This window comes from Apteryx rowi, unplaced genomic scaffold (genome assembly GCF_003343035.1).
Source record: "Apteryx rowi isolate R43461 unplaced genomic scaffold, aptRow1 scaffold_13, whole genome shotgun sequence".
Classification (NCBI taxonomy): Eukaryota; Metazoa; Chordata; class Aves; order Apterygiformes; family Apterygidae; genus Apteryx; species Apteryx rowi.
In genome coordinates this window covers 5,980,877-6,005,792 of record NW_020447530.1, presented here as the reverse complement: position 1 = coordinate 6,005,792, position 24,916 = coordinate 5,980,877, and the positions used below count along the sequence as shown (strand labels likewise).

Here is a 24,916-nt window from a genome sequence, read left to right as displayed (position 1 = left end):
TGTTTCAACCCACTAGTCATAGAAGCCCTTCAGCTGTTGGACCCCCACTTACTGCCCTTGCTGCATCCAAGCTCATCAGGAAAAGCAATAGAAGCTCAATGTTATCCACTTACTGCAGCTAAGTAAGCCCTAATTTGCCTCCTTCAGCATTAACTTGGGATTGAGAAACTTTTCTCCCACTGATTTGGGAGGTGGAAGGAAGAACAAATTCTGGTTCTTGCTACTCTCCCGTAGGGGGTTTTCTGATCCACTGGTGTGGTAGGCTGCAGTGTGAACTCCTCYTCTCTTGAGCTGATGTGGGCTGCCCAGAATGGTGTGTTAAAGTGACAAGGAGGGGAGGCCCATCTGTGGCCTCTCCTAACTGTTTTTGAGCCAGTTGAACTTAATCCATTACAGCAGTCTCTCCTTAAGGAAGGAAGACTCTCCTCAAGGAAAGAAGACTGAAGATAGCTTAGTCTTCTGATGCGCTGATATCTCTGCAGGCTAATAGTTTTTTTCATGCACCCATTTTTAAAAAAYAAAAAAAMCCAAACAAACCAACCCCTCTGYAGTAATGTGCAAGCCCTRTGGCTGGTTCATGTTCAGCCATCTCCTCTCTTTCCGGTGTTATTGCTGGGGCAAGKTGCTTAGGTAGTGTTAAAGAATATTGGACTGAAGCTGTCTAGAATTAATTGCTTAGTATAACTTGCTAAGTATTAGTAGCTAAATTTGCTGAAGCCTTAGGCTGTAAGCTGTGAACATTCACCTAGTTATTAAGTAAAAGAAGGCTCCAGAGCYGGTTCAAGTTGGAGAGAGAAGGGGGGTGGGGGGGACTCTAGAGAGAAGTAAGCAGTTTAGCACTGATGAGCGCAGAAGAAAAACAAAGGAACCACAAGACTGATTCTGGAGGACAAGATGAGAAAGTAGAAGAGCCAGACAACTGTGCAGGAAGTAACAACAAAGACTGGTTCTGAGGGACAAGATAAGGGAGTGGAAGAGCCACTGACGCCTATGCAGAAGTGTGCTAAGAAGTAAAGAACACACCTGGAAACTACAGAARGGACCAACTGGGAGCTGGAAGACCCTGAATTCTAATGATTAGTTCAGAACTATGGGGTGGATACTGGACTGGAAGGGTATAATTACCCAGGGATTTGTTCAAACGGGGTCCCTCTTCAGAGGCACCCAGCTCAAGCTGTAATTATCACATGTGTGTCACTAAATTTTATCTTGCTCTGATCTGACTTCAAACTTCTGCCTCAGCATGAACCTAGGGTCAGATCCTGTTATGGTGGCTGGCGAGCCTAACTTTCCATAACAGCTATTTTCAGCTTTCATGTAGGCTGCTGGATGTGGAAGATGCTTACAGCTTTATGGAAGTGGAAGATGTTCTACCTGCTGAACAGYGTCAGGAACAGTCAATGTCCCTGTGAATATGAGCAGCTTAAACCAAGCTGCTCTAGAGGGTGATCTGAGAGCCATGTAGCTCTTGAATTTGGAGTGTTCCTGGTTCATCAGGCTGGCTCCCAACATGCAGCTGGCTGAAGCTTTGTCTCTATGGCAGAAGAATAATGCAGAAGTTGAGAAGGAACATCAGGAAACTAAGATATAGCCAAGGGCTGTGTTGTAGAGTGAGTCTGGTTAAGTGTGCATATAGGTTGTTACTGCTCAGTCTTGACTTGCAGTTAAACTTCTGACTAAAGATAGTGTTTTACCTTGGTTCTTACAGCAATGGAAATACTGAACACAGTTGCTATCACAGTTGAAGACTGGTATGAAAATGCAAGGAGCAGGGTTGGGTCTGTTGTATAGTGCCTTTTACTTTGGTGGTAACAGGATGAGCTAGTTTCAGATGCAGGAACCAGTCTGGGGCAGTGGGAGGACTGTATCCCTGGGTACTATAACATACATTCAGTCAGAACAGCCCTGGAACGGCTCTAGCAGCTTCTAACCCAAGTAAGAAAGCACTGCAGTCAGTTGCAGGATTTTGCATCATCCAGCTTTCATCTGAGTGTTGGGCATCTGCTGCGTAGGACAGCACAGCGCTGTTTCCAGTACTCTGCCCAGGTAGCTGGTGTATCCCTGCGTAATGCTGCAGTCGGCTGTGGCGAAGGCAATCAGCTATACGCAGCCCTGGGACTGTCTTCAGGATCAGCAATTTAGTGTTTTGCTGTGCTAGGACACCTCATCACTGAATCCTGGCTGCAGACTTGAAACTGTTTTGCTTTATCTACTCTCTTAAAAGCTGTTCAAGAACAGCACTGATGCGAGGCTTTACATTTTCCAACCCTAATGTATTCATGATATTTTAGTGATACCTGTTTGGTCTTTGGGTTTAAACAGTTCCTTTTGCCCTCTCTGACCTGTGTACTCRTGTTTCCTCTTCCAGAGTACCAATGGAAGGAATCTGTAGCCTAACTGATTTTTTTTTTTTTTTTTCCCTGTTCACTTTAGCAGTCTTGTGCTCCACTTTGATTTCGACCTCCTTGTACACAGGCATCTGAGCTGTATGTAATATTTAAGGTCTTGGAGTGTAGGATGTGGCTGTATCTTTCAAAAAAAGACTTCAGAGCTTGTAGCATTTGATCAATTTAAAAAAATAACCCTTCAAACTCATTTTCCACTCTTCTGAGCTGTGTCACAGCACAAGGAACCTTCTATTTTTTTTTGGAAGTGAAGAGCATATATTTTTACTGAAAATCAGGGCTCTGAGTGAGACTGTTATTTGGATCCTGATTGTATGGATTAAGATTTGCCTCATTAAATCTCTACAACCCCATTAAAAATTTAAATGAGATTGGAGGGATGTAAACAAGAAGGATACTTAGCCCAGCATGGTTAACTAGTCCAATACTATAATTCCTCACCATCTCTTTGGATGTCAGCTAAATTGGCAGGAACCAGAGGATTTAAAATGGAGCACATGGAAAATGAATTATTTAATATTATTGGTACATACTTTCTATTGCTCTGTTTACTGCTGCCATTGTAAAATGGGAACTGCCATCCCTTTGGTACAGCTTGATTTCTGTTTTTTATAGCAGATGTTAGTACATCCCTGGTCTTGCTCCCTTGTAGCAGGTCTCTGTCCTGGGAACTTCCCAGTGAAAAGGAATTGGAAAAGCTGTGTGACTGAACATTGCATGAAAACCAAGCCTTTTTGTGTCTCTTCCCAAAGTAGTGTTTGACTGAAGACATCTCTGCTGCTAAATCTGGTGGCAACTTGTTTTGTTTCATGCAATCCACGTGAGAGTTGGAGTGCGGAAGGTGATCAAGCCTCTAATGGTTTGGGCACTCTTAGGTGAAGCGCTAGGAGAGGGTGCTAGRCTAATTAAAGGATGGCTAAGAGGAGCCAGAAAACCGCTGTGTGCAGCAGCGTGCTGAGCTCAGCCTTGCTGGTGCTTTCCTGCAAAGGGAAGCAGAGTGTACTCCAGCCATCCTGCTCAGCAACAGATGCACTAGCAGCTCTGACGAGAAGAAATCTTGTACTCAGTTTAGTTCTAAAGTGGCTGAGCATGCCAAGTAAACAAGATACACTGTAGGGCTTTCCATCTCAAATACTGTATCTGATGTTCTTTGTCTTTAACAGCAACTGCTGTAAGAATCACCAGGAGCTGTTTAAAGCATTGTTGCATTGTCTGTCCCAATTGTCTGGGAATTCAGGCAGAGGTGAGCAGCACAGCTGTTCTACTCTTCTTTCCCGTTCTGCAGAAAGAAGAACTTCTTGAAGTTATTTGAAGTTCTTTCTGATGTTTGTCTAAACACTTGATCTTGATTTCTGCTGTTTGGCCTCCAGCAGGTTARATAGCCCTTCTTAGTCTGATATATTCTGGTTGCTGTTCTGGCCAAACTATTCTTGCATCTTTAACWGGTGTCTCATTTGTCCAAAAAAAGTAGTTCACTTAAATACTGCTTTAATGTTGTAGCTTTCTTGTGCTTAGCTTCTAGCTGAAACAAAACAGAACTCCTGCAGTTGCTGTTGAAGGGTAATTGGACTGTTGGTGAYGTTTTTTAATGGAAACTTTTTTTAATCCCTCCACCCCTCTGAGGGGGGTGGAGAAATTCAGATAAGCAGGGATGTGGCAGTTTCTTCTGAAGGCTGGGAGGAGCATTTCTCTCCTGATCTGCTGGTGTCTGGAGTCCCTCAGTATGTGGGGGATAGCACCGTTCATATGGCTTCTCTGGGGAGCTTTGGGCATCAGGAGCAGGGCAAACCATGCTGCAAACTGGTTTAGGTCTTCCTAAAGCTCTGGAGCACTGGCTTCTTGCCTGTGATTCTTCCCAGGTGATGAGGTTTTTAATAAAAAGCTGCCCCACATAGTGGGGAGGAGGTCTCAGTGTGTTTCCTCCTGGCCAACATCAACTCTCCAGGCCGTGTGGGAGCAAGGACAGGCCAGCATGAACTTCTCTGAAAATACACTGGGGAGAAGCAATACTCTTGATGAAGGACAGCAAAGGCTGTAAGAGTGGGATCAAGGTTTTATAAAGAAGCATGAGCTATAACTAGAAATGAGTTGGGTAGGCTTGCGCTCATCCTCCCTTCTGGTACCTGGTAGGACTCGGGCTGACCTTGGTACCCTGGAGACTGTTGCCCATGATAACAGGTCCACCCCTTAATCTCTGATCTCTGTGATGGATCTGTGCTGGTTGCACTGATGGGTTCTCCTGGAAAATGAGACTTAAATATTTTCTCAACTCCTGGGCTGCTAGTTGTTCCTTTCCCAGGAAGTATGGTTGAATTAGATACTCCTGGAGACACACCATCAAACAGCTCTTGCAGGAGAAAATGGAATTACAATCTTTTTGAGATTGCTTATATCTGGTTTTCAGTGATGGAAAAGGGTTGTGGGAACCTGACAGGGTTGTGTGCTTTTTTTTTTAAACATCTGAAAGCATTTTGTTTGAGAAGTAAAATCTGCATCTGCCTTCATCTACCTTCCTCTGCCTTATTCCSTTACAGGTCGTATTATGGCATTGGAATCTGCCCAGATTTAGCTAATGTGATAAATCACCTCTTGTCATCTTTATTTTTTTTATTGGCTAGTTCAACAGCTGGACTTCAGGGTAGAGGAGCTGTTCTGCAGCAAACAGTGAGCTAACTCGCTACAGTCAATACTGTATATACTGCACTATCCTAAACTTTGCCCCCCTGCCAATAGCCTTGTATTGCTAAACCTACACCTTTATACTGTCTTTTTAGCCTGGCTCAGTGTGAAAGCAATTTGGTGGTGAACGCTGCTGGAAATGCAGCTCTTTGGAATGAGTGTTTCCCATCTCAATATCGAAGCAGATCCATGTATCCCTGCTGAAGTATTTTTGCCTTTTTCAAAAGCTCTTCAGTGTGTCTGATCCCCTGTGATCAGAGATGAGCCAGGATTGAAAAAGCAAGTGTGAATTCCCTCAGATTTGGAGGGGAAGTAGGTTAGGATTGGCWTCCAAATATCTGTTTTTACTGTTTTGCTAATGTCTTAGAGCCCTCTGCTGGAGAGTAATTTCTACAAAGTTTGTTTTTTGGCAAGCGGAGATTGAAGACTTCCTGAAGCTCAAGAGAAAAAACAAACTTCAGCTCTGTAGTCAAGAGTATTTTCCCTGTCCTAGACACGGCAAGAATTTTCTCCCTTTGCTACAGGAAAGCTTTGGACTTTTAATTTCATCTTGTCCTGAAACTGGTAGTGGTAGGCAGTACCATGCTCTGAGTGATAGTGCTTTTTAGATGATGATCACATTAAAAGGTTGGATGATCTGCTGGGGATATATTAAATGAGCACCAGTTAGTTGTTCTCAACCCCATCCAACTATGAGTTGGATGAGTTATTCCTAATGCTCCCTTTCCTCCATCTCTGTGTGACAGGCCAAATGCTGAATACCTCTTGTGAAAGGCCATGTGTGTTTAGCTCCTGATCTAGAGCAAAGTGTTTAAGGCTACATGTACAGATCCCAGGAAGCTTTACATGAGCATAGCTGGGTTAGATGATCACTAAGGCAGTCTTACCGTGATGATTTTTACATACTTCTTGCTCCCTGTGCTAGCTTGGGTATGTCTACCTAACACAGTATGGTATTTTGCTTGCTCAGTGCCAGAAAGCCGTCTGGGCAAGACTGCAGCCTATCTACRTTCCTATCAGCCATCTCCTTCCAAGCTGGATTCTGTCACAAGCAATTACTCTCTTGGCAGCATTTTGGAAATGTCAGATGGTGACATTACTGAGTAAATCATGTGGAAGAAACAGATTAATAATAGAAGAGACTGGTCCTAGAAAGGCCCTCCTCTCTTGACAAGCAGCTGTGATAGTAAAAGCAATACAGAAAACAACCATGCTGACAACACTGGAATTGCACTGGGAGAAAACAGTTGGCAGACACTTCTTTTCCTGGCAAGAGAAGGTAGTCCTAACACCCTTATCCTTAATCCTATCCTTATTTACACACCTCTGCTACCTATACTGTATGTGCACACACATGACTTAGCCTAATGCTGCAGTATGGGTGTGAAGTAGATGAGGGTAGAAGGAGATAAGCTACAGTCTGCAGGGTGCATGGTGTGCTAGGATAAAGCACTTTAGCCTGCCCCTAACTGCCTTTTTCCTGTGACTGCCCCAGTATGCACAGGGGCAAAAGAAGTTGCCTCCCTWAAGTGCCTGGTCCATGTGAGAATGGGTGCTAGTTTCCAAACTCTGGTGCAGCATCCTTGGGAGAGGGTGGGACTGCTTTCACATCATTCCCATCCTCATGTTACAGAAGAGCTGTGGTGGGGCACAAACTAATGATGCTTGACTGTTCCTGTAGCTTCCTCTATCCAAGACTGCCAGCTTGGCTGGCTCTGCCAGAATCTTGTCTACGGCTGTGATTTAACACCTGAGTCCCCTTGCTCTGTGGTGCAACAAGACTGTAAACAGAGGGAAGAGCAGTAGCTTTGACCACAGCATTGTTCAAAGCAACAGTGCTSTGGTTTGCCTCTTAAGTGGTGGGTTTAGTGTCCGTGGGGCTGCTGCATAGACCARAGCAGACCCTGTGTCTCCTGGTGTGTTTTAGCCAGCACTCGAAATGCAGCATTTCAGTTGGTGTGTCCCTATGCTTCTTAGCTCACAGTGCAGGTGGCCTGGGTGTCCATGAGCTCTGTGGCTTTCTTCTTCCATTCCCTGGCATGCTATGCAGGAAGCATACAAGAGGTGGAAGCAGGGACAGGTGTGACCCAGGAGGAATATAGAGCCACTGCCCAAGCTTGCAGGGATGGTGTTAGGAGAGCTAAAGCCCACCTAGAGTTGAAACTGTCAAGGGATGCGAAAGGCAACATGAAGAGTTTCTGTAAGTACATAAGCTGCAAAAGGATGGTTAGGGTAAACGCGGACCTGCTACTAAATGAGGCAGGAGCCCTAGTGMCAAAAGACRCCAAAAMGGCAGAGGTACTGAATGCTGACTTTGCCTCTGTCTTTACTGGTAGGCCTGGCCTTCAAGAATCCCAAGCCCGTGAGACCAGAGGGAAAGTCTGGAGGAAGGCTTACCCTTAGTGGAGGAGGATCAGTAGACAAGCTGAAGAAATAAGGTCTAGATAAGTGGTCAGTGAGGTAGATTGAAAACTGGCTGAACTGCTGGGCTCGGAGGGTTGTGATCAGAGGCACAAAGTCCAGCCAGAGGCCAGTCATTAGCAGTATCCMCCAGCAGCTGATATTGGGACCAGTGCTGTTTAACATCTTCATTAATGACCTGGATGACAGGACTGAATACACCTTGAGCAAGCTTGCAGATGACACAAAACTGGGAGGAGTGGCTGRTGCAACGGTGGGCTGTGCTGCCATTCCAAGCAACCTTGATAGTCTAGAGAAATGGGTAGAGGGGAACCTCATGAAGTTCAACAAAGTTCTGCCCCTTGGGAAGAATAACCCCAAGTAGCAGTACAGGCTGGGGGCTACCCAGCTGAAGAGCCGCTTTGCGGAGGAGGACCTGGGGCTTCTGGTYGACACCAAGTTGAACATGGGCCAGCAAAGCACCCTTGTGGCAAAGGTGGCCAGTGGGTATCCTAGACCGCATTAAGAGCAGTATTGCTAGCAGGTCAAGGGAGGTGATCCTTCCCCTCTACTCAGTACTGGTGAAGCCACGTCTGGAATACTGTGTCCAGTTCTGGGCTCCCCAGTAGAGAGAGACATGGGCATACTGCAGCGAGTCCAGCGAAGGGCCACAGAGATGATTAGGGGACTGGAGCATGTCATATGATGAGAGGTCAAGAGCTGGGCCTGTTTAGCCTGGAGAAGATAAGGCTTGGGAAGAATCTTATTAATGTTTATAAATATCTGGTGGGAGGGTGTCATGAGCATGAAGCCAGCCAGACTCCTCTCAGCTGTAGCCAGTGATAGGATGAGAGGCAATGAGCACAAACTGAAACACAGGAAGTTCTGTATGAACACAAGAAAATGCTTCTTTACTGTGAGGGTGACTGAGCACTGGAACAGGTTGCCGAGAAAGGTTGTAGAGTCTCCATCCTTGGAGACATTCAAAACCCAACTGAACGTGGTCTTGGGCAGTGGTCACTTCAGTTTGCAGGAGGTTTTGCTCGGTGCTTGTACAGGATAGGACATGGCATGCTTCACCTCCCTGAGAAGTCATGCGAACAGTGTGCTCACCACTGGAAACCAATTAGCATTGGCTGCTGATTAATCACAACTTACCTGGCACTCATCAAAAGCTCTTAGGCATTCAGATCCTACAGTGCTAGGTACTGTATAAAATCACAGCTCAGGAGACTCTACTGAAGCATAATGATGCTTTGCGTTGCTGTCTAGACATCATTGTCCCTTGAATTTGGTGCCAGGGAAGGTGTGGGGGGGAAAGGATAGAGAATGAGAACTCCAGGTTTGTCCTGCAACATCTTTTTTTTTTTCCAGGGGGGTTTGTTTTGGTGTTTTTTTCTTGCAGTTTATTTGAACTCATTTTGTGACTATAAATAAATCTTTCACTTTCTAATGAAAGATTCTTGCTGTTCAGGGTGTAGCAAGGAATTTCTCTTCTGCTTTAAACCTGATGAATGATGGTTTCTTAAATCTTCTGAGGAGTAAAAATGTTAGCAAATATAAATGGAAAATGTCTAAAAATAGAAATACCCTTCTACAGTGAAGGTCCCTTTCACTGAAAACGGAGGACCAAGCTTCCCGCCCCCATGTAACTCCATTGACTTCAGCAGTGTTACGACAACAGTGGATTTAGTTCCAGCTTGTTGTATGGCCCTGTACCAAGAAAACTTTCTTCAGTGCCTTTGCAGTCAGTCTGTAGCACGTTCCTGAAGGCCGTGTCTCCACTACCCGGAGGTCTGGGCTGTGCCTGCAGGCATGATGCCCAGCGCCTTGCTATTACTGCTTGCCCGCAGCTTGGGCTTACAGCCACCACCACACTGTGCTAATGATGCTGCTGCTGGTAATTCAGATTTCCTTCTGCCTGGAGTGAGCGTGGGTTTCTGCAGCTGTGTGAAGTCCTTATAAAAGCRCGAAACTGGCCTGAAACCATCTGTGGAGAATGGGCTGATGCCACTTTGAATTGGCAGGAGGAAGAGCTGGCCTTATGATCCCCTTCCTATGGATGGTCCATATGGCTAAAGTCCATCTTTGCTGTTGATTTGTGGGAGCCTTCACCATCTCCCTGCAGTGAACGTGGGCTGGGGCTCTTATTCATGGGACACTGACCGTTCCCCAGCCGCTTCACAGACTGCTGATTGCAGGCTTGTGCTGGATCAGGGAAGCACCTTAGGAAGATGTGAAATGGTCTCATTTCTYTCTGCTGTGCCCCCAAAGTTGGCATGGAGACGTACATTTTTGTAGTGAAAAACTTTTTTTGAAGCAAGCATGGGGAGTTTTTTGCTATGCTAAAATAGCAAATCCCATGCCGTGGTTGCAGCAGTGTTGCTAATGGATCAGTCCAGAGCCCCAYGATAAGACTCAGCCGTTGCAGTTTCTGGTGACTATTAATAAAGTTGGGAAGCCCCCAAAACTCTGCTGAAAATCTTTGTTGTTTTTTTTTTTCTCAAACTCAATTTCTTGGTGCTTTTCTATAGCTTCTCTAAATTTCTCTAAAGGTTTGAATGCCTGTTAAAAGGTTGTGTTAAGTGCTTAAAAACTAGTGTCTTTGTGACATGTGAAGTGGGAATCTCATTTTTGGGGGGGGATTTATGCTGCTTACATCTTTCTTAGCCTGTACTGCTGTCACAGCAGGGAGGTTTTAAGTTTCTTGATTTTTTTTTCCTTCCTGCTTAAATAAAGGAAAAGCAGAGCTCGCTTTACAGAATCCAGTGCATTTTTAGTCTGTCAAAGAGATTCAGATTTTGAATTTCTTACTGTTGGAGAGGAGACTTTAATTCTGACCCCAGCTACTCATGCGTTGCCCTTACCACAGTAGAAAATGTGAATGCCTGCTTGGATTGTAAGTGTTGCAGTGCTAAAGTCTCCTGGTGTTACAGCAAGGGGAGATAGGATGCCATCTCTCCAGGGGCTTGTTAGATCCACATTACACATCGCAAGTAAGGGTTGGAATTTGGTGCATGCAAATAAAATAACTGTATAAGCCGAGATGTAACACTGTGAAGATTTATTGAGTAAGGGTGGCTCACAGCAGAAGTTGCGTACTGTTGTGTGTTATGTATGTGTTTGCTTCAGCAAGCAAGGTGATGCTTGGGACCGCTGTCAGACTTTCAGAAGTGTTCATGTGGCTGTTCTCCAGTGGAGCGCCTGGTTTGGGTAGATTCACATCGGTGGCTGAGCAAACTTGGAACTTGCATTTTTTTGGTTGGAGACTAGTGCCTTRATTGTGAGGCACTAGCATTTCATCGTATGTTTATCTTGCTTCCTTTGTAAGATGAACCTTCGCCAAAACTTGCAGTGCGTATGTATGTGCTGTGCAAAAGAATTCCCAGAGGGCTGCAAATATGTGAGAAAATCTGGTGCGTTGTTAGTCTGCTGGGCTCTGTGGTCTCCATCCTTGCAGCTTTCAGTCTCTTACACGTCTTTTCTTTGACGCTGGTGCTGAGGCCTCTGAAGGGCCAAACAGTGCCAATTTAGGAGGGGGAAATGCAATTTTGTTCTGATGCGAGGCATAAACCTTAAGCTTAAGGTTGGGCCATGTGGTGCCTGCCTCGTTGTCCATCCTGGGGGACTCCCAGGGCAGATGCACAAGTAGTCCAGCTCTGCTAGGCTCCTGTCTGGGCATCCAACGGTTGTGAAGTTTGCGGTTTTTTGGAAGTGTAACTTCCTCCTTGTGTCCACCAAGTGGTGCTCTGCGCTGCTCTGGCTCCACATCTTGCAGTAAGGCAAGCTGAGTGATGGGAGAGAGGTTTAAAAAGCTGCTTTTGGGCATGTGAATGTATAGAGGGTCGAGAGACAAGGGTCAAGAGCCATCCTTCCTCTTACAGGGACTGTGCTGTAAGGGCTGCGTTATTCTGGTCCCTGTGCCATGGCTGCGTGATGATTGATGCAGCCTGACGATTTTCCAATGTGATAAGCACCTCTGGGCGCTTTCCATTAGGGTGTTCAGCCTGGCTGCCTTCTAGAGTTTGGAGCTATCTACTGGCTATCTGCTTCATCAAAACTAGGTCCCTGTCAGGGGTCTCCGATTTGGCTTGCTAAAATCACGAGGCTTCTTAAACCCCTTGTCCCAAACTTGTTTTTTCAGATGTAAACTCTGATCCCTGTTTTCTTTGGGCTGCTTTTTCGCCCAGTCCATCTAGGGCAAAATCTCTATTCAGGCTCCTGTTCTCRTTTGTTAGTTGTTTATTGTCTTTGCTATTAAAGTTTAGAAATCTTCAGTTTATAGCTGTGTTGCTCCCAGCAGAGGGAGAAGACCTACATTACCTCGTCTTCGCAGGCTTCCTGCGAGCAGTCTCCAGGTGCCATTCTCAGGTTTACAGAGGCCGTGCATTTTGCATGAACACATACAGTTTGATAGGGAAAATTTTTAGGTAGATTTGAAAGGATGGGTACAGCAACTGCCTATAAAGTATAATAGGAATTTAAGTGGCTGACTATGTGCCTGTAAGCTCCATTAGATGCTCTGTGTTGTATGATTGGTTGCAGGGGTGATCGCTCCTTTCCTGCTACTGAAAGATAAGCTATAGCAGGATGCTGCAGCTAGACCCAAATAGCAGTTCATTTGTATAAAGTGCAGGGCTAAAACTGAAAGGTGGCAGAGTGAAATTGCCTTGTCTGAGGAGCTGGAAAAAAAACTGCAGTATTTTAAAGCAAATCCTTGAATTAGAATTAAAGAAGCGTAGCATCCCGTGGCAGGAGGGAGAAGAGTGAAGCAGCGGCCGAAGAGGATAACCATGCAATTGCTGAGGTGTGGCTTGCTTTATTTGTAATAGGTATGATGCATGCATCCTCTCAGGTGTCTTCCCTGAGCTACTCCCATCTTATTGGTGTGCCTGTAATGTATACGAGGTAAACTCTGACAGAAATAGAGGAACATCCAAATAACCAACATGGATTTGGCTGGATCTTTAGTTTTTAACAGTCTTGGGCCCCCTAGCTAAACCAGATCCTCAGATGCAGGGTGATGGGCTCTCCCAGTCTGAGTACATCAGGAGGGAGGTTTTTTTAAATGTCTGAATGGAGTTTCATGTAAATTAGATAAAGTGTATAAATACCATGTTTTCGTTTCTTGGCTTGCAGAAAAAAACATCAGAATTTCAAAGCGTGTCATTATTTCAGATATTATTTTTACGTGGTGGGAAGCTCTGTCAGACAGAATGGCTCGGCACAACTTCTGGCTCAGGAAGTCTTTGAGCAGCTGATAACTAAAAGCCGGGAGGAGATAACTGTGGGAAGATTCACTTGTATGCATGTCTTGTTCTAATGTTCTTTCTTCAGCAACTGTTGCTAGCCATGGTCAGAAATCGGATATGAACTGAAAGGGCCTTTGGTTTGATCCAGTGTGGTCATTCTTACGTTCTTATTATTGAGTAGCCATTTTAGGTTCTAGCAATTAATTGCAGTTTAAATGTTTCTCTCTCTGTGTGTTAACACTGCAGTCAGCTTTGTGGTCTTTGGAATAAGAAGGGCATCTTGTCTAGCAGAGAATCCACAGGTTTTTCGTCAGCATTGCATCCATCTGCTGCCATGTGAAGTGTTGGCTGTGCTGCCTTCTTTCCCAATCCCAAGTTAAATCTTCTTTGGTCATATCTTTGACCGGTATAAATCAGTTGTGACAGGAGTGCCAGATTATGCCTGCTGAGGATCACTACTATCATCACTATTCTCCCACACCCACGAGCTCAACTGCCAGCATGTATCAAAGTGAGACACTCTTTATGGAGGAGGGGCCACGTCAGTCTAATTGGGCTGGGAAGCAGCATCCTTTTCAGAGCTGTGAAAGGCCTAATAACTGTTAAAAATAGAACTAACTTGTTGCTGCCTCAGAGCTCAGAAATAGCTCTCGCTTGAGCTGAAAACAGTTGAGCAGGGAGCACTGTAGTTATGCATGTGCAGATACGTGTACGTACACGTGTACGAACACATGCACTTGTATTCACCACTGATGCATTTGACAGGTTAAGGACAGCACCTCGTTGTTACTTAGTGGCTTCAGATGGTGGTGAACGCTTCTGAATGAACCATTTGGGTGTCTCATGTTGGAAAGCAGGTACAGATTTGTTCAGCTAGCCTGCCTTTGGAGAGGTGGTGTTAGCTGGCTGTTTCAGTGCTCACTGGCAGAGACGTATGAACCTTCTGTTTTGTGGGATCTTCCCTGATGTTGCTTTTGTGTCTCCCTGGCCAGAGGGTGAGGAAGAGGATGAAGAGGAGGAGGAAGAAGAAGAGGAAGAAGAAGAAGATGAGGAGGACAAAGACATAGACTCGATGGATGAAAGCATGGAGGGTGACACCGAGCTGCCAGGTTTCACGCTTCCGGGTGAGACCTCCCAGGAGCCCCTAGCTGGTCTGGAAAACCCTGCGGCCCAGCTGGCTGGGGTGTCATATCAGGTTCCAGACACCATCGAGTGGGAGCAGCAGAACCAGGGTCTGGGTAAGAGAAAGCCCCTTCTTCCTTTACCCTTAAGGAAGATGTGTCTTTTGTTCTTCATTTCTGCATTGGACAGTCCATTGTGCCTGGAGGTCTCATGGGTTAGCTTTCAAGCTCTTTTGCTAAACAGCTCCATTTCTAAGGAAACCTCGTCCTCCACAGTGACCACTGGTGGAACTGGGATGGGACCCAGGCAGCATGCGCTGCACTCCATTTTGGGGAGAGCCTCTGTGAGTACCCCAGACCTGCTCCTTCATTCCCAGGGCTTAGTGATGTCAAGCTCTGAGGGTGGGCCACAAACACTTGCTAGGTAAAATGCCCAGGGAAATTTCAGCCTCCTCTGCCTGACAGGCAGTGGTGCAGAATTACAAGTACTGTGAGGGTAAAGCAAGTAGGATTAGCAAGTGCTAATCAGACCTTTTGCTACTTCAGTGGCTTTCTGGTAAGGCCCACTTTTCTGGCATTTTGTAAGGGGTGTATGGTCCAGGGGTGGGGCCCTTTGGTGGTAGCGTTAAGTCAAGTGGAACAAGCCTGCAAGGCCTATATAAAGCTTTATCAGCTTATTCCCAGTTTATTTCTAGGCCCTGTTTTATGACTGGGTTAATTTATTCYGCCTAGGAATAACTGATCAGTGTTGTATGCGTTGTTTCTATCTGATCCAAGTCAGAACTGGTGTGGGACAGGGTAGAGTTTAGAAGAGAGCTTGTCCACCTTAGCCACCCAGGAAAGGTGCTGGGACCATTTTCCAGCATATTCGATTTTCAAGCCAAGCCCCATCAAAAGCCATGAGAACCTTCCAGGTGAACTTGTGAGAGCTGAACCAAGTCTATACAGAAAGTCTGTGCATATGACTATTAGAGATTGGGCTCTTCTGATGGACCTGCCAAGCAAAGAAACCCCCAAACTCTTTTTTATGTTGAGTTTTTATGTTGTGTTATGTTGTGTATGTATATATCACTTCCCCTGAATGCTTAATTCTGATATAACCTGGCAGTTCTCCCTCTGTAATCCTGTTTCCAGCCTGTTTTAGTGTTGTTAGTTTCCTCTGAAATGAATCAAAGAGCGTATTTCAAGAACTCTATGGGAGGGTGGCTTTTTGAGGGTAGACTGAGTTTGCATCAGGTCTGATATCTCCCTGGATGATTAACTTTTGCTTGAAAAACATTGTATTTGATGGTTCACATGTCAGATCCATTCCATATATCTTCTTATCCCATCAGGCTGGACAGCAGCGGTGTGTGAGCAGAATAATTCTAAGTCTTTAGTGGCTTTCTGGTTGACTTTGGCAAGCCAGATTGAAGAGGTACATGACAGTGTGTGGAAGAAAAGCATAAGAAACGTAGGGTTATGATGGGAGTCACTTCAGTAGCTTTGTGTTCTTATCTTATTCGTTTCATTGTTGCAGGATCTTTGTGGTGCCTCAGAAGAAAACGCAGGAGGAATAGCATCTTTTCTGTAGTTAAGGGTGTGATGTGCTAGTTTGATCAGCTGTKTACTGCCATTGGTGCTAGTAAGAACACAGCATTAAGCTGTAAACCAGCCCAAACTATTTGCCTGGTTCAAGGCCGTACATCCCTGGATAGATGGCTTTGGAGAGCTTTGCCTCCAAAGCTGTCAGTCCTGTCTAAGGGTACTAGTGCTTTATAATGTGTTCAAGAGACACAGTGTTTTGGAAACTCCAAGGTGTGTCCCCACATGTCAGGTACCATGTTGTGCAGTGTGGAGGAAGATGGCACTGATATCTCTTCAGTGCTCTTGGCACATTTACCTGTCCCAGCTGGGGTGGCTGATGCAATGTCATCTGGCTTTGGTCACCAGAGGGCTCTTACAGGAGCCCTGGTCCCAGAGCAGAGTGCAGGGCCAGGCTCCGTGGGGAACAGTAAGTCTGTCCGGAAGGCTGTCTGGTGTCTGCCGAAGAAGCTATACGTGACACAGGCTGTTGCCATGATGTTTGGCTCTACGTAGGAGGTTGTTCTGCATAAGGCATCAGACATGGCTCTGTTCATAGTTGATACAGGTCTAAAATGGATTCATGGCTGTTTTTCCATCCCTACCATATTTGCTGCTGGAGGAGAGGGCTCAGGACAGGAGATGCCTATCAAATGCCTTGGTGAGGAGGCAGGTGAGAAGAACAGTGACCAGAGGCTGAAGCAGGTCCTGGTGCGCAGTAAACCTCTCTGACCAGAGTGTCTGTGGTAGTTGTGCACAGAAAATAAGTAGACCCGGGCTATGAAACAAGGTGTAGCTTTCACACTCCTTGTGTTAATAGCTTTTCTTAAGAGGAGTCCTAGCCATAGAGTAGAGCCCTGCTGGAGGATGCACTCTGCAGTATCTCTTCCAGAGAGCTTCTGCTGACCATACAGACCCAGTTGTGTTTCTGATGTTTAATATTACTTGATCCTGCAGCCTTCATCCTCCATCACCTTCTCTCTTTCTTAGACCTTAGAAAGATAGCCTTTCTAAAAATTTCTGTCATGTAATAAATTGACTGTGTGGCAGAAGACAGGATATTTCTCTCTAACTTATGTTTTATTTATCCTCATGAAAATTGGAAGAGCCCCCTGTGAGGTCTGTCAAGTTAGTTGAGCTGCAGAGTGCCGAGTCTAGGCACCCAGGGGACTGGGTGGATGCAAATTTCTGCATCCTCTGTAAGTATATGGCCGTGTTATGTGTCACCAGATCCAAATAGTTTGGAGTGCCTTTAATTTTGAAGCTGTTGCAGCCTGTGCAAGCAGCTATGAGGGAGAGGATGAGGCTCTGACTGAGCTGAATTCATCTTCAGGAGGTAGATATGACTTTTGTACATGACGCTGTGGGRGAGAAAGGAGGGGAAGCAGTAGGATCAGTGTCTCTGCTTGTGACTCACCCCTTTTATTCTAACAGGTAAATGTTTGTTTATTTATTTAGCCAATTATTCTTTTTTCTGTCTAGAGGACCTAAATGGCTTTTCGATATTGGTTCCTTCCCCATCCAGAATGTGTTGATGCCTACAGTGCTCCTAAGAGGCAGAGAAATTATGTTTTAGACAGAGGGGATAGAGAGAAAACCAAGGACTTCCCTAAGCTCACAGGAAATCTGAGACCAAGCAGGGAATTGAACCCAGGTTATTTCAAAGGCTCGTTTGCTGGGAATGAGTGGGGAAAGGGAGATGCTAACAGGGCTGTAGCATCTCCAAGGCAGTGGCTGACAGCGCTGGGCTCTTTTTTCCTATGATGCTGTCATAGCACTGTGGCCCTTCCCTTCTCCCCAGTTTCTGTCACTGTGTCTGTACAGGGTCCTGCTTACAAGTTTCTTTATGGGATAGGTTAATAGGAGCACTCAAAGGGAGAACAAGAAGGATGGAAAAGAAAATGTCTTAAGGCACAGCTCATCTCAGCAGGAGATGGATTATAAAAAATAAAAGAAACTCCCCAAAACCTGGCAAGAGGCAAAAGAGCTGCCTGCATTGTTGTGCTGGAGTGTTTGGAGGGACCAGACTTACCATGAAGGACTGGTAAAACCTTTAGATCTGCTGGACACATGGGTAGACTATTTGTCTTTGAAATCCTTTTCCTCTAAGTGCTTTTCTTCTAAAGCTAAAATTAACTTGACTTTAATTTTAAGATAGCTTCATAACCACTGTAGGTCCCTAGTTACAAYCTCTGGGAAGGGGAACTGCAGTTGTTCAGGATTCAGCTGGATCAAGACACTGCACTCCTGCCTGTCTCAGCCCACTGTGCWTGTCTTCAGAGTAGTGCGCTATTGAACAGGAAGCGAAGTGCAGAGCACTTCCCTGGGTTCCCAGAATTGTGGTGAGATGTGAAGGATTTTCTGTCCTGTGCAAGTGAAATATGGTTTAGAGGGGGAAGTTGTTGTGCTTAACCTGGGGTATGACATAGGAAGGGAAGAGCTGAGGAGTTACACCTGGAGAATGATCAGGGTGTCTACCCAACGGAGCACAAGATAAGGGTACACCAGAGGAGATACGGCAATGCAGCACATCCAGGACACTGTGACTTTGTATACTTTGTTTTGCAGATCATTGACTCAATAGATTGCAACAGATCCTGCAAGGTTACTGCAGTTTGTTTTATTAATGACTGTGGTCCCTCTAGGGAATAGCTGAAGATGTTTCTGTTGGAGTAAATTGCTGCATACACATGGCAGCCAATTTTTGCACCTCTGTGTTTGTTTCTCTCACTATTCTGTTAAATGGTGAAGAAGAATGGGTTTATTTCTTGGGGATTCTCATTTTTTGCTCTTTGAGCACCAAAATTTTATAGTTGGCATTTTCCATCTTTAAAACACTTGGCAAATATTGATTCTCTTTGGGGTGCATCCATTCTCTTGATTTCAAAATTTCAAAATTTCACTTTAAAATCTATTGTACAGAAAAGCCTAGAAGTATTGGATTAGCTATTGTCAGGTCAATTATTTAGTTTACTTAGCCTGACGTCTGACACACTGATATTCCCTAAAGAGCAGGTAACTATCAACAAATAATTTGGCAAAGCAAGAGGCAGAGTTTGGATTTTTGTACTGGTCAATGAAAAAATGTGGGAGAAACAGAATCATTAAAAATGTCAGTTTTGGAAAGTTCAGTGGTCCTGCATTAACTCCTGAGCAAAAGCTGTTTATATGAACCAATAAGGAGGCTGTTGGTTTTATAGTCCAGCAGCTGACTCCCCAACCAGCAATATTTAGACAAAAAGTAAAGCAGAAGATTGTCATCTGTATCTTTATAAAATAGAAGCTGATCCTTCAAAAACAACTTAGGCCCCACAGCTTGGGAGAAGGAAGGACTGAATATGCTTTGGGATCTGTCTTGGTGTTCTGTTCAAAGGCTTTGTGTTCAGAGGATGCCAACGAAGGAAGCATTGGCAACGCTGTGGGACCCCTCTGGTTGTGTGTGGAATGACTTTGACCTTCCTCCTCTTGTTTCTTGATTTGTACCTGACTGGTATGTACTCACTGTTAGGAGAGCATCAGAGGATCTGGAGGATCTCAGCTTTCTGGGTATGAATTAAAAAGCATCAGTTTTCCCTGCTGTCTTTTTTGTGATTAAGTGAAAACAAGTGTTTATGGGTTATGAGAACTGCAGTTGGTTTAGATGAGTTAGAGCTTGGTGAATGGTTTCTAGGTCCTCCTTTAGTTATTCCTCATGAATGTTAAAGAGAACAGTCTTTGTACACCTCCATGAAGATCAGCACCCTCTACTTCTGTCTTGGTGATGGCTATTGTGACTGTGCTCTTCTCCCACTTCTTAAGAGTGTTTATTCTCCCACTGTGTGGCAACACTACCCCATCCTTATTTCACAGATCACCAGCTGCGATGCAGCAAATTACCCTGAGCTGGTGTGGGAATTTTGTGGTAGAGCAAGGAAATGCTCCTCAAGCCCTCAAGCTATTTGTAAATGCCATAGTGCTTGCCTATCTTCCAAGTCCCAGGCTGAAAGACTGTACTCCTGCTATCCACTGTGAGGTAGCAGCAGGAGGTCCAGGACAATTTGCTGGGCCTTTAATTCTGCTGCTTTAGGGCATGCAGTGGTTTGCTTTGTACATTCAAAACATATGGAGTTGTTTGGAGTGGTAATTGCACATGCCTCCTGAGGCTTACAGAGTTGTCACTTTTTGATTGTATGGCTCAAATTGTCTATGCAGAGGTTGTGGTGGTGGTGGACTTTAGTTCTTTAAGATGTTGACTGAAACCCACCAGCTGCTTAACCTAGGCCACTGTGTATATGAGACAACAGCAGTGAACAGAAGAGAAATCTATCTGAACCAGAAACCTTAACAGAGGAAATTCCTTTTAAGCTTAAAATCTTGTTTTGTGAGCAAAGAGGAAGCACACCTTGTATATACAAAGWCAAGAATTTATTGTTAGGATAATTGAAATCTTAATGGTCTAATCATTATTAGTCCAGATCTAATTATTACAGAAAAGGAAAGAATAATAATGCAGTTAGGATTGTTATACACACCCTTCTTAGTCCGATTCCTTTTCCTGGTGTTATGCTCACCCTTCCACTGCTCCTCTAGGTCTTAAGGTCACTGGTTTCATTCTGATGGTGGTGGTGGTTTTGTTATGGCTAGTTGTCAGTATCTGAGTCCTTTGCCGGAAGGAATGTGATATTCATGTTGGTGGTTTCTTCTTCCTTGCTCTAAGATCCACTTAGGGTCATTTTTACATGTTTGCTAACATACTTTTACACTTTGCTTTTTCTTCACCGGTCTGCAGTTCCATGTTAGGTATGAATGTACTGCATGTTGTGGCTTTTATGTGTGTTAGATACTATTTTTTGTTCTCTTTTTCACCCCTAAAATCAGTTTTGTCCTGTTCTATGTCTGCATTTCTTTAACTGACCATTGGTGAGTTGCTTTTAGCCATGGGACCTCCAGTACAAAGCCTGTGCCCCATCTCTTCTCACCCCGTGCCTGTACCCCTCTGCACTACAGCCCRTGTCTCCACTTCCCAAGGCTTCTGTTGCCATGCCAGGCTGGTATTTCTCTATACCACCTCATTATGTTAGAGGCGTAAAGCCATGTGGTATCATACAAAGATAAATAAAAGTAAAACATATTAGCCATAGACACCTGTTCAATTAGAATAATGTTGTTACTGCTAAACCAAGTAAAACAAAGCTGTAGACAGGTCCAGAGAAGTTCAGACAGAGYAAGCCTTAGTCCTGAGGCCTTGCAAACTCTATACAAAGCTGGTAGCCTGTTACTAGCAATGGCAGACCTGTGTTACAGGGCTACTTGATTACTCTGTGCCTTGTAACAAGTCACCTGAGTGGCCCAGTTCCACAGCATACGTTACTGGTTTCCATTCACCCATGAAGATATTGTACACAATAGAGTTTGGACCATCTCTGTAGATGGGAAGTTAAAGATAAAAAAAACAATCAGCAGAGCTTAGGAAGAAATTATAACGTGTGTCAATGTAATTCTGAACGTGCAGATCCCAAAATATATACCATGTCTTTGTTTCATGTATTTTTTATGTATGATCTTAGATCTACAATAATGAGAGGTTATATAACTGTCGGAGGTAATGATACAGCACTTGCATAATAAACACACTTTTGTAAGCATGTGAGGGGTTTTTTTTAATGGATAAAAATATTTGCAGCTTTGAACAGTTACTTAAAGAGAAGATAGCTCTAGCTGTATTTCAGATCTGTGGCTGCAAATTATACTATATAAACTGTACAACATATGCCACTTCGGTTAATGAAGGTGAGGCAGAGTAGTAGAACATGATGCATATTTGAAATGTCATTTTTTACAGGAAGCTAGAATTAATGCTTTTATGCCCCAAAATAACTAGCATTAGGAAGACAGATTCTGAGACTCAGAACTTAGGAGTATGTTCTTTAAGTGCTGTCCAGAATGGATCTATTTTAGGTACTCTTACAGCTCCCATTACTGGAATATCAAAGTGCCTTATAACTTTTAACGCATTTATCTTCTTAATTACCCTGGAAAGATTATCCATGTTTTACAGTTGACAAGCAAAACTACAGAGAGGCTAAGTGACCCAAACAGTTGCACTAGGCAGTCTTTGGTAGAGTCGGGAGCAAAATTAGTGCCTGGGCATTTCTTTCCTCTTGCTGATATGCCCCAGGAAGGACTTGGGCATCTGTATTTCTCCCTGCAAATAGTGCCTTGCTTAGGTCATTTTAGCTGCAGCAATTTTACTATTAGAATCACCCAAATGTTAGAGGCTTTCAGCACATCTTCTGCACATAAAGGGTCACATGCAGGAGAAAAAGCACTGCTGAGATGGAGTCACCATCCCAGCAGAAGAGACTGAGTCCATCGGAACCCCAGGTGAGAGTGGCTGGCCGGAGCCAGGAACAGCAGCAGAGCCAGCAAGTTTTTCTTCCTGACATGTTTTGAGTGCTGCTGTTTGCATGAATCCTGCCCTCTGTAGCTTTGCTCCGTACATGTTTATGGGTGTTTTGTTGCACAAAGCATTGGCCATGCAAGGTCTGTGTTCCAAAGTGGCTGCGAACTGAAATGAGCAATTTCAGAAATAAAGATGATCATTTTTCTTGTCTTCCTGGGTACTCTAAATAATTTATACAGTTCCATATGTTCCTCATTAGCTCCCCTTCCCTCTCCAGAGCAGTGATGAATCTTGTATAATCAATCTGTGCCTAAATCAATGGTTTCTGTTCCTCATAAGGAATGTATACTTGGTTTGGAATGATTTTTTTTTTTTAACTGTTTTAAGTTTTTTTAATCTTTTTTAAGATTGTTCATGGTTGTGTCTTAATCCTAGAGCAGACAAATATTTAATCAGGTTTGTCTTGTCAAAGAAATTTTACATCCAAGTATCTCTAAACAATAATGATCCTCTTTGTCAGCTCGTTGTGACATATGCTATTATAATGACAGAGCATCTCCTGAAAGATGATAATTCACCCCAGAGCTTGCTTTTTCTTTTCTTCTTCAAATTTTATGCTAAGGAGTTTTGGAGAATGTGTCTTTCTTTGCTTCTATAATATCGCTTCTTCCTCCTACTTGACTTATTCCCACTTCCACTCTAAAGACAAATGAAATAAGGAGCGTTTCAGACCAGTCCTGCAAACGCTCTGCAGCATGATGCTCTGTGGCGTTGCAAGGCAAGAAGCCTTATGCTTAATGATGAGTGCTTGAATGATTGGGCCTTCAAAGAGACGTGAAACTCAGATGAGTCRGGGCCCTGTGGGCCTGACCTACCACTGTGTTGTTCCATTTTGACATCCAGCACAAGACTGCAGTGCCGTTGTGGATTAGGCCTGTGCATTTTAAATGTAAAATGTTGACAGCGTATCTGCTCTGCTGTGAAATGCAAAGAAAAGTCTTGGCACACATACAAGCCATCAGGTATGAACTGCTAACAGGAGCTAGAGCCATGTTCTAATTGGAAACACCTTAATTATGGTCTCCATAGCAGAAATAAAGACCAAGAGAGGGGAATAGCGATCATTAAAATAGAAGATTTGAGATTTGTTTGATCACACTCAGCTCTGAAAGCAAACAGCTACTGGGAACAGGTGAAATAAAGCTGTTGCTTGCAATGAAAAATGTGTGGGCTTGCAATTTATCATAAGGTAGAGTGAAGACAGCAGGGCCCTTTCTACACAGAAACCTCAAGTAGGAGATTTCAGCTGGAATTTTAGCCTGACATTTTTGGAGGAATATATTGAGAAACAGCAGTACTCTAATATCCTCAAATACATTACTTTGAAATAGCAGCCCGTCCACAAGGTTTATGTGTCTAGTTAAACCTGTGTCAGAGGAAGATTAGCTAAGCCCATTCGTTATCAATCCTTAAGTGCTACCTCCAGGAGCTGGGGGCAATTTAGAAATGTTTGCTTCTGTGAGGGGCCAGTTTGGGCTCTGCCGTCCTTACTCCTGTCAACAAAAAATGGGATCCCATCAAGCAAGAYGTGAAGCTGGAGTTATCAGCTAATGTTAGCAGGAGGGCCTGTCTAACCCCAGCATTTCTGCTGCTTTTTTCTTCAGTTTGGACTGAGGTGTTGTGAAGCCACAGGGAAATCATTTACCRGTTGGAAGTGGAGATTCCTCATGGTGGCCAACGTGGTACGAGAGGTCCCAGCTGACGTCTGGCTGACTGGGAGACGCAAATTTGGCAGGCCGAGAGCCCAGGTGCTGCTGTTGCTTCTGCATGCCCTGGTCCTCACTACTCCTGCCATGCAGAAATCTCCTGAAATACCYGCTAGGAGGGAGCAACGGCTTCTGCAGCGGAAAGGGCCGAGTCTCCCTTGTCCTGGGGCTCGAGGCAGGGGGACCCTGAGTGACATTCATGTGCTTCTCAGGCATGGGGGGCCCCTTCTAACAGAGGCTTTCTGCGTGCACCTCCAGTTGCTCTTGCAGGCCCCCAGCCTGTACGGAAAGCAAAGCAGGAGAGCMCAGGCACGCAGCTGAGCATCTCTGACCTTCTCCAGCTGTCTGGCTCTATCCGCCTATTAGTTCCAGTCTTAGAGTTAGGATATGTCTACCTTGGAGCACGGCTTGGCGCTTGCTACTCCGGGTGATTTATCTTGTTGCTCGCCTGAATTAAAGGGTACGGTCCATTAGCCTGCACAGAGCTCCGTGCTGCAAAGGCTGGGCTGCRTCTGCTAACGGAGCCCCATCTGCGGTGTCGCACAGCGCTACGATGCAGGCATCGTTTTAGACTGGCAGCTGCTTTCGTGCAGCCTGCCTTTCCCCTTGCCTGTCCACCCTCCTGTAACAGAAATGCTGGTGTGTTTGCTGCCTTTTAATCTGCGGTAATCCAGCCTTTTCTCATTGCTGCAATTTCAGTGTGCTGCAGTGGGCATCACGTTTCAGTGCGCTTTGCCTCTTACTCCATCCTTCAATTTATAAATGCCAGAAAACTTGGCTCTGTTTAGCCACAAGATGTTGTTTTTAGCTCCCTCTCCCCTTTGCTTTTAGTAATCACTTAGCTTAATTGAAGAATGCAGACAGCCCAATAACTTTCCCCAGGTCAGAGTTATTAAWTTTTGTTTATGTGCTAGTCTAGGTAGCTTTGCTGTGTACGAAGATGCTTGTCCTTTTGCTGGGGAAATTGCATTTATTTTCCAGAAGTGAGATGTGCTACAGTGTAAAAGATCTGTTTGTTTTCATGGTACTTCAGCCCTCCAAAAAAAAAAGAAAAAAGACAGGGAATGCTAAGGCTCTCAGGCTCACTACTGGCCTTGAATTGCCTCTCTTCTTCCAGGGATTTGCCTCAGAGGCTGATCTTTTGGGTTAATTTATTGGCAGGTCGAGTAAGGAAAAACTGAAGGTAAAGAACTCACTGCAGCTAGTATCAGGGAGAGAGACTGCACTTTATTGAGAAGGTGGTTTGAAAATATTCCTTGCTAATTAGAATGTGGATCCGTTCTGTCTCCGTTTGGGCAGTGGGAACCACAACTGACTGATGCTAAACTCAACTCCCATTTGGTGTTTG

The 24,916-nt window shown here is 44.6% G+C and overlaps 1 protein-coding gene across 1 annotated transcript in view; it reads left to right on the top strand.

Annotated features, from left to right (window-relative positions):
• Window positions 1–24,916, top strand: part of ARMH4 (armadillo-like helical domain containing 4) — a 73,244-nt gene that overhangs the window by 8,641 nt on the left and 39,687 nt on the right. Inside the window, exon 4 of the mRNA XM_026056227.1 lies at window positions 13,729–13,974. Coding sequence (XP_025912012.1) covers window positions 13,729–13,974 — 246 coding nt within the window. The remainder of the gene's footprint in view (window positions 1–13,728; window positions 13,975–24,916) is intronic.